Raw genomic sequence first — 13618 nt, forward strand, 5'->3', positions numbered from 1 at the left:
GCATCCACAGACTACTTTCCTGTACGTAGATAATTAATAGATCCATATAGTATTGAACTAATATTTTTTTAATTAATAAATACAATTTAAGTATTATACAGATGAGCCTGCAGTGCTTTGCATATTTTTCTTAGTTTTTATAGACTGTTCATGTCTGTATAAGAGTATATCGTAAATTATAGTATATAACAGCGATTCTCAAACTTTTTTTTTTGCATACCACTTAGGTGTATTATTAATCAGTCACGTACCACTAATGACTAAAAATAGAACGATCCAAATTGTACAATTAAATACTTTACTTTTTTGTCAAATACATTTATTTTAAAAAATATGGCAGTAAAATACTACAATATAATTGTTTTTATTCATTAGTTTTTTAAAATAAAATATGAATTAAATAACAAATTTTCAATAAGATCAGAATCGAATATTTATTTTTGATTTTCCGTTCTACCGCCATTTGGCCTTACGTGTACCACCATGTAGTCTTTCGCGTACCACAGTTTTAGAACCACTGGTATATAGTATATAGGTAATTTTTTCATGCTCGTACGAGTCGTGCCTAACCCTCTCGACGTTTTGATTCGAAATAGACGAGGAAATATATAATGTGACTGGATAAATGGATCAGCCCGTGTATGATAAAGTCTGGTGTACGCGTAATTGTACTAATTTTCTTAAAATACTTGAATTCTATATATATATATGTATATTGAGTCGGAGGATTTATCACAATTAAAAGGTCATATTTGGTATAATATTATATTTGATTTAAATTAAAGTAGTATGGGTAAATAGTTCCAAAAACAAAAAAAAAATATTTTGTACTAAACATTGAATATTTTCTACATTGTAAGTTAGTCTAACTAAATTATTCAAATTTTATTTGGTTGATATCTCTGACTCGTTGCATCAACAATTAAAAAAATATATATAATATAAAATTTTGTAAATATTACAAGATATTTAGCTTTGAAAATAATTAAATGATAAAATAATATTTGCTTTTTACTTTCAGATAAAATAAATATGAACATAGTCTCATTTTGTGTGATGGCAACTTATATTGACTTCATAAATTAGCACATTATTGAATATCGCCGTTTTTACGTTTTGAAGTGTAATCTTCAACTTTGTTTTTCTATATTTTTTATTTTCTATTTGAATACTTTAAATTTTAATGCACATATAATAAAATAATATATCATCATACTTGGATAATTTAGACACCAAACTTAGGTACGTATTTGCGGTGCTGGCACTAACTGATACGTGTATATAGGACGCTGGATGTTGTATAATAACGTATACCTCTCAACCTCTGCAATATCGTTCTACGCAATCGACGTATAACAGCTTTTTTTTTTTAAATCTCATATTTTTTTCGCCTCCAATTTCTGGCGCAACCGATACGTCATAATACGTACACCCAAATAATACTATTTGTTATACCTACTGTTATTATATTATGCGCGCTTATTAAAAATATTACGATAAAACTAAAACCGTTTTTTTTTTTTTGTGTTCGCAGGATGCCACCGATCGCCGTCCACTGCAGTTAACCGCGGTCGCCGTCACGACGGCATTAGTTTGCACTAACCCGTCCACCGCGGTCCACGCGGACCCGTCGCTGCTGCAAAGTCGAGCGCGGAAGAGCCAACGGCCGCAATAACGGCCGTCCACCGCGGTACAGACGTGCGGCGGACATGCACACGGCGCGCGCTGCCAGCGTAACGCCATGCCGGAGCTGTCGCCGGGCGCGTTGTTGTTTATCGCCACATCCGCTGCCCCCGACCGCCGTTACCGTTGTCCTCTCGACGTCGACGACGACGACCACCGCCACTTTGCAGCAGCGTCCTCGACGACCGTCACCTTCCCGGCTGCCGGCGCCTCAGCGACCTCATCTGCAGCAGTCGACCGTCTGGCGTTTTCCGTCTACCGTCGCGGCCGTCTAATCGACGCATCGGCCGTTGCCGACCGCCAAAATGACAGTGCTGAAAAACCGTCGGATGATGGCCGGCCGTCCGTTTTCCGTGAAACGCTGCGTGGCGGCGCTCATGGTGCTCGGCTTCCTGTCCATATTCTATTACACGCACTACCTGAGTTCGCCGATCGCCAGGTACACACAGAAACGCGTATATATTCTTTAATTCTTATAATACGTGCAATACCTATGCGGGTATTATAATATTATGTATAGTTTAGTTTACTAATACCCCGAAAGCCATGCGACTATAAAATACCTAAAGCTTAACGTTTTAGTAAATTTAAGAGATATTTTTTAAAATTATATTATTCTAAAAACCTATTACTTGCAGGTTTAACAATATTTTTACCTCACATATATTATGTATAATACAATTTTTAACGCGGTTAATAGATTATAGATAACATAGATGCGAAGAGTAAAAAATTATAAATGTGTAGGTATCTAAATTTAAAATAAACTTACTATAGTTTCCCGTGTAAAAAATTCAAAATCGTGGATAATAAAGTCTATGTTTTATGATTTTTAAACATATATTTTGGTTTTGATAAGTGCATATAGTATAGTTGCGTGCATTTTTGTTCGTTGTTAGAGTATTAATAAAGTCCCATCGTTAAATATATGACGTGTGTAAATCGATTGCATCAACTCTATCAATGTACCTATTTCGGATTTAAATTTTAAACGTTCTGCGTGACCCCATGCTATTCTATTACGCTTTTTACTAAATTGTATTATATTCAGTGTAGGTGACGGAAAAGAGCGTAAAAATAATAATTTATAGAACTATTTAGTTAAAATCCTGTGAAAACCTCTTTCAACATTTGAATTCATAGTGGCACTGTGGTGTTTGACTACTCTGTATAACAGAGGGTTTATCCTACAACAATTTTTGAAAATTAAATTATGGTTTGTCTATTAACTTAAGTTACTAATGTGCTAGTCACGTGAATATATTTATAAATAATTCCGAAAATGTATAACTATAGCAAATTTTCTATCCTAAATGTCTAACCCAATAAACAATTTAAGCTTGTTCAAATGATTTATGATTATACCTATAGCTTGACTAAGTAATATTTTCGTCTCAAGAATTTTATATTCGTGTGAATTTAAACCTTGGGGGGGGGGGGGGTAAAATAGTTTTATTTTTTTTTTTGCATAAATATATCTATACCACAAACGTTTATTGACAACAAAAACAAATCTTATAAAGGGTCTCAAAAAAAACAAGAATTAAATTTTTGGAAGGGTGCAGGAACTAAAATAATATTACGTGTGCGTTATATGCTGTAGCTCTCTCGTCTTATAATAATAATACAATATAGATGCCAATGTAAAGCGTATAACAAACTATTTTTTTATACAATATATTTTTTTAACCACTACCACCAGGACACATGGTATGTACGACTATTGACCGTAAAAGATTTCTAAGTTATTATATTTTAGGAACCATATTACTGTATATTTTATTGCGTTGTATTCTATATTATGTGATATGTAGGTATATTATATTTAATATTATTATTTTTATCACGTGGCAAAACCTTAGTAATATTTTCAATGGTGGACCATACAGTATCGTTTTACTTATTTTTTGTTAATATTCACATTTCTATTTACCATAAATTATAAGATTATCCTTGTTTTTTCATACAAATATACTTATGAAACCTAAATATCTAGGACTCTAGGAGATACCTATACCTAAAAATAAACTTGATCTCAACTACAAATCATTTAATTGATATAGATTCATATTTTGTAGGTTAGGTACATACTTTTATATAGTAACGGTTAATCGAGGATTAATTAAATAATTTCTATATTGTTAGTATCTATATACTTAGTATATACAACTACCTACATACCTACAAAACAACCACTCATGCACTTATTGCAATCATATAGTGGTATTTTATTAATTCAGTAAGTTCCTAAAGAAGCTATTGACAATAAAATATTTGATTTCATATCAGGAAAAAAATCGTTAAGAGAAAGTCAGCGCAACATGAACAAAATTAATTTTTGGGAATAATTTTAGAGTAAAGTCACTCATAACTAGTTATAACAAAAATTATAAAGAATAATATTTTCGAGGTGAGACATTGACACAACGATCTATCTATATATAATTTCAAAACAATTTAAATTCTCTTAATATTTATAATTTTTTTTTCTTAGACAATTAACTTACATGTAATAAAGTATAAAACCGATAATAATATGTCAAATTCTAAAGTGTATTATCCTCTACTATTAATTAATAATTTGTATACTCAAAAATTGTATAATACGATAATGCATTTTATAAATGTTGCTCACGATTCTGAGAGAAAACAATATATTGTGCTGACATCTTCTTAAATATTTTGTCATAAATATAAACGTACAGTGGAGAAAAATTAATTTTACATTTTTATAAGTTAATAACGACATGTCAATAATTAAATGTTGTACCTAGTTATAAATTTGGTTACAAATATCCATTAATAGAACATAGGTAGGTAATACGTTTAATACTTTGTTCATTGACCAATTGGCATATATTACCTATATATTGATACAATTTACTTTCTCATTAAAATAATACACATTGCAGTTGAAAACAAAAGATCATAAATAATTTTTTTTTGATATTTGTAATTTTTTTTAAGATAAACATAATCATTTATTATTAAATTTTTCTGATGACTATAATCATATTATATAATATATTTAAAAAATGTATTAGATATTTTGGTATGTTGCATTATTGAAAAAAATATTGTGAAAGTGGTGAAAAATAAAAATTTCCCGCAGTCGGTAGGATTCGAACCTACGCTCCCAGAGGGAATCTGATTTCTAGTCAGACGCCTTAACCGCTCGGCCACGACTGCTCGGTGTCGAGATTTGTAAAATTGTATGCATTTAACGCTACTGCATAAATTATTGTACAATGATATAGTAATAATAATTATTATTACTAATATTCCTTGATTATTATTATATATTTATTACATACTCATATTCAAAATTAAAATTTTGTAATAAGATTATTTAATTTGTTAAAAAAAAAAATGTATTTATTTATTGAATGGTTGTGAATTTATTACACAGAACTTACCTATCTTCATTATAATATCAATATCTGTTATGTTAATAAAACTATTAACTAACTAGGTTTAGGTGTCTACTAATTTTTATCCATAATGTTAAAATTAGTGTTATTTCTATCATAATTCATAATTTTATACTATCACTACCGAATATACTGATTAATAATAAATATTATTAAATAACAAATATAAAAAATAGCATTTACTTAAGTATGTATTGCCTGTATTATAAAGCAATAACAATTGGTCATGCAAATCAACTTCATAACATGGTGTACAATTTTCATGGGCCACATGCATCCTACTTCTACAAGATTTGTATTATAGAATTTTAATAATATTCATATTATAGCCAAATATTTGTAATAAAAAAAAAAAAAAACTGTTAGTATTCTATAGTCTTATTATTAGATTCTGAACGGAATGATGAATGTATTGATTTTAACAATGATGTGTTTTTTTTGTTGTTTTTTTTTTTGTGTGTACAGCATAACTAGTTGAAATAATGCTTCAATTTCAAACTTCGGGGGTGGTTTCTGATGGCAAAGTGAATATCCTTGGTGCATTGTAGAGGTCAAATAAGGTAAACATTTTCCAACAGTTTTCAAAAAAAAAGTGACGGAAAACGGGAATTTTTAATGCAAAATCAGTTTTCGACCAAATCGATTTTTTTATGTAGTTATAACTCAAAAAATAATTACTGTAAATACTTAAAATGTTCACCAAATGTTTGTATTAGTGTTATATATATATATACAGTTAAATTTTCAAAATATTTTGACTTTTTTTTTTGAGCTGCTTATAGACCATTGAAATTTTCGATTTTTCTGAAAATATTTCTTTGAAGTGTCAATAAATTTTTTTTGGCCGAGTCGAAATACTTGAAAATTTAATACAAAGTGCCTCATAAGTTATTCTTATAGTAATTAAAAAATTATAAGAATACATTGTCACAATTTTTTTTTTATTAGCATTTTAAGTTTAAATATTGACAAAAATTCGTCAAAATCATGAATGTTTGCAAATTATTTTGTAAGTATAATTCTTTTTTTTCACTTTTTCACTAACCACTGGATATTATATCCTAGGTTGACAAATCATCTTCGTTTAGAATCGTTTTTCGTGTACAATGATACCTATCATTGGATTCAAATTTAACACTCCTATAATATATAATAGTGATCCAAACGGCACCTAATGTACAGCAGAGTAGTACTCACTTTTTTAAATTGAACGTGTAGATGTTTGTAAACGTTCCTTTATAATATTATTATAAAAATATAGGTGCGATACCTAATATTAATATTAAATACCATACCGTTTGATAATGTCCTTAATACCGACGTTAACCAAATGCAGAACCGATTTAGGGAAGGACTGAGTAGGCTGCAGCTCAGAGACAAAAATTTCAAAAAAATTTGAAATGTATCGAAATTTGTGTATGTATGTACCACCAGTTAGTAAAAAAAAAAAATCCGGCCGAGAAATTCAGTGTTCCCTAAAGTGGTAAACACTCTGTATATATACGACTACCTACATAAAATAAGTGTCATGTGTCTTGTCTAAACTTTTGATAGGTTTATTATTTTTATTCACCAATATAAGTTTTCAGAAATAAAATAAATAATGAAAACTTTTTTCGACTAAAATTTCATAATTTTAAACTTTTACTCTAATTCACATCACGGTAAAAAATAAAAAATGGATGTCAGTGATATTACTATGTTTTATGTGAATTCTATATTATTATTTATTTAAAATATTTATTTATGATTATTTATATATTTTTAACATACCTAAACGATATAAGCCATTAGCTAAAAACATTTACATTTTTTAAATTATTGCAATATTTTGCCAAATTATTTTATTTGCATTTTTTCTATATACATTTATATATTTTAACAAAATATTTCATTTTATTGTACTAATTTGTTTTTTTTTTTTTACAAAATGTATTATCTGGTTGTTGAAGTATGGGTTAGATGCTATTGCTGTGTCCACAGTGGTGTCTATAGGTTTTTATTTCGGAGGAGGCCGATTATGTATTTGGATTTTTTGGGGAAATTCTATGTCATTCCATGTCAAAAATAACAATTTTTAATAAAAAAATTTTTCATTTCGGGAAGAGCCCGGTCCCTTCCCTCTCCACTCTATAAATATACCCCTGTGTGTCCAGGTTGTGCTTTATTATGTTGAAGATTGTGAAGTTATTGGTTACATTTTGCTATTACTGTAATTATCGTTCTACACAGCACACATTTTATATAATATTGAATTGATTATTCATTTTTTGTCATTAATCCATTTTGTACGTACAATTTTGTATGACCAATATACATTATTAGTTTTTTTCTTTTTTAACTTGCAGGATTTTGTTATTCAATGATAGTGTTTTGATTTCCCGTAGTTTTGAATATTGTTTTTGCCAGTACCTACATGGTTTTTATTTAATTTGAATGTTGCCTATTCTCTGTCTTTGTATTCATTATATTCATAAGATTTGTATGCTAATAGATGCTATTGATATTTTTGGTTTTTTTGGTCTGACTTTTCGTTTCCTTTTATATTGCTGTGATTGGATATCCAAATTTACGTGATATTTTATTTTCATATTTTGTGTTTCGAATGTTTTTTCGAGTTTTGTAATGTCTGTTGTATTTTTTGTGTTATTGTGTTATTTTTAAACTTTTTAGTGTGTTCTGCGAAGGTTTTATACTTTTATTTTTGTTTAATGTTTATAAAAATAATTCATTTTTAGATAAAAGGGCTAAGAAAAATGAATGTGCCTAGGGCTTAGATATTTGGCTTAATATGGTCATGCATACAATATAATATTTACCTTTCTTTCCTACTCGTATTGTTAGTAAAATATCAATCAATTGTTAGATAACAATAATCAAATAGTTACAACACGATACAGGACGACTGATGATAGAAGAATACCCGTAAGTAGTTATTGAGACATAGGTTTTATGGTACTTACTTTATTAAAGAAAAATATAGTGAATTACCGGCAATATTTTAAATATACCACTCACTGGCTATTTGGGCAAAGTTAAGATGGACATAATAGTAGTTAAGTATAAGAATATTTTGTTGCATTATACATTAACCTGACCAGAATAATACTTCTAAGGCTACTGAGTGTATACAAATTAAAATATACTATAGTATATTACTGTTGTCAGGGTCCAGGGAGCGTAAGAATTGCCGTATTAGTATTAAAATAAATACACTATACCTACCTAGGTAATAAAAAAGTAGTTCATACATGTAACATAGCTGGTTCATGGATGTTAATTAATTTTATTTGTTTTTTGTTTAAAAATAGCTTTTAATAAAACAAATATTTTCTAAAAAAAAAAATTGTGTGAAACTCATTCATTTTAAATAATTTTTGTCGAGTATTACATATGGATAATAAAAATGTGCAAAATAAAATAATGTTTTTAGGTGGTAAAACTATGCATAAAATATAAATAGCCGAGTATAATAAAGTTTTAGGATTAAATAATTAGGCTTGTTAGTGATAAACGTGAAAGTTATTCTAGTATATTTTGAGTTTTAAATAAGTTATACAAAGGTAAGTGGCGATCTAATAGAATTCGTTTTGTGTTTCTTATTGAAACAACTTAAAAATATTTTATGTCTTTTATATTATTTTTGAAACGAATCATATTTAAAATAATTTTATTCTAATATTTTTATTTTATAAATTATATTAGTACCTATTAGACATTAGTTAATTAAAAGAAAATATTTATACTTTGCGATATTAGATAATGAAATTTGCTTTGTACTAGTACGAAAGCGACAAGATGTCATGTAGCTTAAGCTGAAGTGTATACTTTTTAAATAAATTAACTTCAGTGACTCTAAGTATTTATGTAATATTAATTTACACTTATTAATTCAATTGTAATAATTCAATTAAATAATTATAAAAGAATACCTATTATATTATTATGTCTAATCAACTGTTAAAAAGATACGCTTCACGGTAATACATTTACGGTTTTATTACTGATTTTTAATTAATTCATTATTTGTATTGGAATAAATAAATTATATTTTTCACTTAAAGTTAGGTGTATAATATAATAATATTTTATGTATTATTCACTGTGAACTAGGTAGATAGGTGACTTTTGCCAAAAAATGAGATTTTTTATTTTGTTCGCATCCGTTTCAAATTTATTTACATTTTAAAATCTGTTTTATACATCATATATACATCTAGGTAGTTTATTTTTACCTACTGCATTGATACATATTTGAATACTTCAAATGGTTATGATATACTCATATACACTCTGTACAATGTACATGTTATATTTAATAGATAATACTATTCGTGCTGCTTACTGTGTAGTTTTCATCGCTTGAACATGATAATCAACCTAACCACTAGGTTCTAGTGTAAATATTTCAGTGGGTTATTGTGATTCCTAAATAGAACACACAAATATTTTAAAATGCTGTAAAGTTTTTACAATTAATACATTTTGAATAATAACTAAATCACAAGAATTAATGGTTATTAATTTACTATACGATTGATTATCCAATACTATTAAAATTTAAAAATTCTGTTGCTCAAAAAAAAAATAATATGATTTTACAAAATTTTTTTTTCCAATAAACAACAACACTTATAAGAAATCTTGTACTGCATTTTCAAGCTTTTGGCGTTGAAAATAAAAATTTAACACATTTCTTAACTACAAAATAATTTACCAAATTTATGAACGTTCCAATTGGCAACTTAATCCAACTTGCTACCAGAAATCACTGTCAAAGTTTAAATAATTGGAGAATTATTTTTATTGATCCTAAAGGTGATGTAAAAACCAAATTAATTAATAAATTAATTAGATAAAACTAAACACACATCTTAAAACCAATACATTCATTTTTATATATATAATAATATATAATATGATTAATTATTTCAGGTGTATTATATTTAGATGCAACCATGTTACCGCTGTGGTTCGTTATTTTAGGTATTCAGATAAGTCCTATTAGCTGGTGTCTCAGATTTTTATTTTTATTTGTGTACGTTACACTATCGTTTATTAATTATTGTTTTGACGAGTTTTATAAGTACTTATATAACGTAAAATTATGTTAAAATGGCGATTCTATTTTAAAAGCACTATATACTATTCTACCAATAAAAGTACTTAGACTTATTTTTTTCTTCAAAATTGTGTTTCTTTATGTACAGAAAAATATTATTATTTAAAATATTACAGCCATTTAATTTCACGGTACACTGAAAAATAAGACATTAATTTATTTTAATTAAATGTTATTATATTAAAAAAAAAAAAATGGTATTCTGAACAATCTATTTTAATGTTTCATATTCGTGATATAGGTATTATAGGTACCTACATAGAACATACTGTGTAGTTGAATTTTCTTGTCGTTATTCTAATATCAAATTATATTTAACACAAACCTATTTTAATATTTAAGTGATAATTGTTTTTCTCTTTGAAGGTTTATGAGATATTGAAATACCTACAAACGAATTTTTATCCACTTTTACTAGCACCTGAATTATTGCCTTCATAAGGTTTCTTGTAAATTTCCAGCAGATATATTTAAAATTATGAGGCTGATGGCGCATGTCATATTTATGTGTGTGTGTACACTGTACACTCATACGTTTAAGTTTATTTCTGAAATTTCCCCAACCGGCCCAACCAAGACTTGTACGTATATTATCATTATCCTACACTTAACTCGTTATAATCTAAAATTAATCATATACACATACATATAGAGACCAATTTTATATTATGTATGGTATGAAATATCAGCGTCAAATTTATATAACATTTATAAATAATTCATAACTTCTATTCGGTAGTTTTTCGCTAAATCTATATTATGAACAATGGTCAAAGTTTTTCACGTATGTGGTTAAATTTCTATAAATTATACACGGTCTTGGTTAATTTTATATCATTTTCAAGTGAATTAAAAAAATATGCATTAATAGTACGCTTTAACAAATTAAAAAACAAATTACGTAGATTTGAGGTACCATATGTGTGTTATATGAAAATATTACACATATTTGATTTCAGCGTACAATTAGTGTCCAATCATCTTGATATATATATTATATATATGTGTCGTACATAACATATAATAATACCATGATATCAATGATATCGTACCATCAATTTTTAACTTTTCGAAATTTTAAAATACCTATTAAAACTTTGCGTCACTATCATAAAAATACTTAATATTAATAATAGATACATTTAAGATTTGTTAAAAATATTCCTATTATGATTTTATGCAGTATATTATGTTAACCATAATAGGTCTAGAAAAATTATGTTTTGCATTTACTAAGCGAATATGTGACCGCAGCGTGACCAAATATAAGAATTATATAATTGGTGCATTTAAGACGTAGCTAGATTATGTTTACTATGTATAGCGACTAAAATTTAAGCAGAGGATTATTTTGATATATTAAATTATTTTCTCGATTCACTCAAGTTTTATGTTGACAACTCACTCCCAAATTAACTGTGCCCGTTTTTTTATTGTTTGTCTATAATATAATTTTGGCAATAATATTGAATAGTGTTATAAATATCTCTTTGGCATATTGTTTTTATTTAGTCATTTATGTTTAAAATGTAGTACCTAATTATATTATTCATGATTCTAATACGATGATACATATTATAACACATTTTTAAAGCAATTTAAATCGGGAAATGGATCATTGATATTTTTCATTTGATTATATTAGATTTTATCGATTGATTTAATAAGTATTAACCTCGATATTAACCATTACAATTTGGGAATGATTATTGATGGTCTTAATTTATTTATCATTGACCTAATCTTATCATTGATGACAATAAAACATACATTTTATTTAAAATAAAATAATAATGATTAGTGGTAAAATAATTAATTATACTTATATGTATATGTTATGGTAAATTATGTTATATTAAAAAATAATGATATTCGCCAGTTATTAACGTTATTTACTTACGAATGTATATATATATATATATATATATATATATATAATTAATAACGATTGTTAATCATGATTTTATCTCAACATTAAACTCAACAAAAATCAACTAAGATATATAGATAATTTCAATGATATTACATTATACTATTTATATTAATAATAATATTATATAATATGTACTTATATATATATTCATAAATTATAAATATATACCTACCTATATTTATTACTGTTTTTTTTTTTTATATAAAATAATAATGCTAATGACTTACTTAGTGAGTAGTTAATTGAGTACCTAGACTATGATATAATATATACACTGTATATAATACATGATAATTTACCATAAGACACTCATTCTTTTTCTTTAATAATGAATAAAATAAGGGTGTGTTCCCATTTAAAAAATATAGTGTATATCGCCATAGGACAATTTTTAAGTAAAATATAAAAATTTCAAATATTTAAAAATTCTAAAAATCATACTTTTAATGATTCCATTATTAAAAGAAAAAGGTGTTGTCGTCCTTAATGAATTACTCTGTATAGGTGTGTATAAAATATATTTTGTTTAATTTTTTTCAGGTTAATATTATATTTTATCATACAAAATACTTATTTAATTTAATATATTATGTTAGAATACAAAGATTAATTGTATATTATTTTGAATCATTGTAGAAAATCGCACAATATTTTCCCGTCTAATTAAACATTACATTTATATTACAGTTAAATATTAATACACACATATAATATCACATCTTATATACTATAACTTGTATTCTATAACTTTAAAATGTACTTAAGTATATTCATTACTCACTTATGATCATCGCTTTGTTAAAGTTTTTTTGAGGATATATTTTATACTATAGAACTTACTCATAGGCGCCCGCAGACATTTTTTTAGGAGGGGGCAATGTTTGTTAAATAATAAATAGTAATTTATCTGTAAACATTCAATTTAAAACATATTTTTGAAAATCCAGGGGGGCAAATGCCCCTGCAGCTTGCCCCTCCTTGCGGGCGCCTATATGAACTTACTTGAAAAATAAATACATAATTATTCCCAACATTTTATTAAAACGTGTCGAGTAGGTTCTCATCACGTTTAATACTTTCCTTATATAACCATTGTTCTATTTAGTCAATATTCAAAAATGAAAATACATTAACAAAACATTTAACTGTATTTTCCTCACTTTTTACAACGCGCGGTGGTCACTCATTCACCAGTTATTTTGTGTTATCGCTCAATGTCTATGGGACCCATTAAAATCATAAAGGTCCTTCACATTTTAAAAGGACCGAAATTTTTTATGTACCACCGATCAGTAAAGTTAATATTTCTCGGTGGCGTCGTTGTGTTATTATGTGAACCCTGCAAAGCTTTGCATAAGGTTTTTGACGTCATATGCAATACCTTTCATAAATCAAAACCAAAGTGTTGAAAAAAAAGTAGTCACAAGGACCTAAACGGGATAGCGTTAT

At 27.0% G+C, this 13618-nt stretch overlaps 1 protein-coding gene and 1 non-coding gene across 51 annotated transcripts in view; one reads left to right on the plus strand and one right to left on the minus strand.

Annotated features, from left to right (window-relative positions):
• LOC114126998 (bifunctional heparan sulfate N-deacetylase/N-sulfotransferase) overlaps positions 1–13618 on the plus strand; it is a 99091-nt gene that overhangs the window by 22939 nt on the left and 62534 nt on the right. For all 50 annotated transcript variants that reach the window (XR_007603997.1, XR_007603992.1, XR_007603998.1 and 47 more), the window contains exon 2: positions 1535–2122. Coding sequence is in view for 1 of the 50 variants with exons in the window: in XM_050200639.1 (XP_050056596.1) it covers positions 1989–2122 (134 nt within the window). In the remaining 49 variants the exon portion in view is untranslated. The remainder of the gene's footprint in view (positions 1–1534; positions 2123–13618) is intronic.
• On the minus strand, positions 4791–4872 carry Trnas-aga (transfer RNA serine (anticodon AGA)). The gene has a single exon. It is a non-coding gene; the product is annotated as a tRNA-Ser (tRNA).

This window comes from Aphis gossypii, chromosome 2 (genome assembly GCF_020184175.1).
Source record: "Aphis gossypii isolate Hap1 chromosome 2, ASM2018417v2, whole genome shotgun sequence".
NCBI classification, from domain to species: Eukaryota; Metazoa; Arthropoda; class Insecta; order Hemiptera; family Aphididae; genus Aphis; species Aphis gossypii.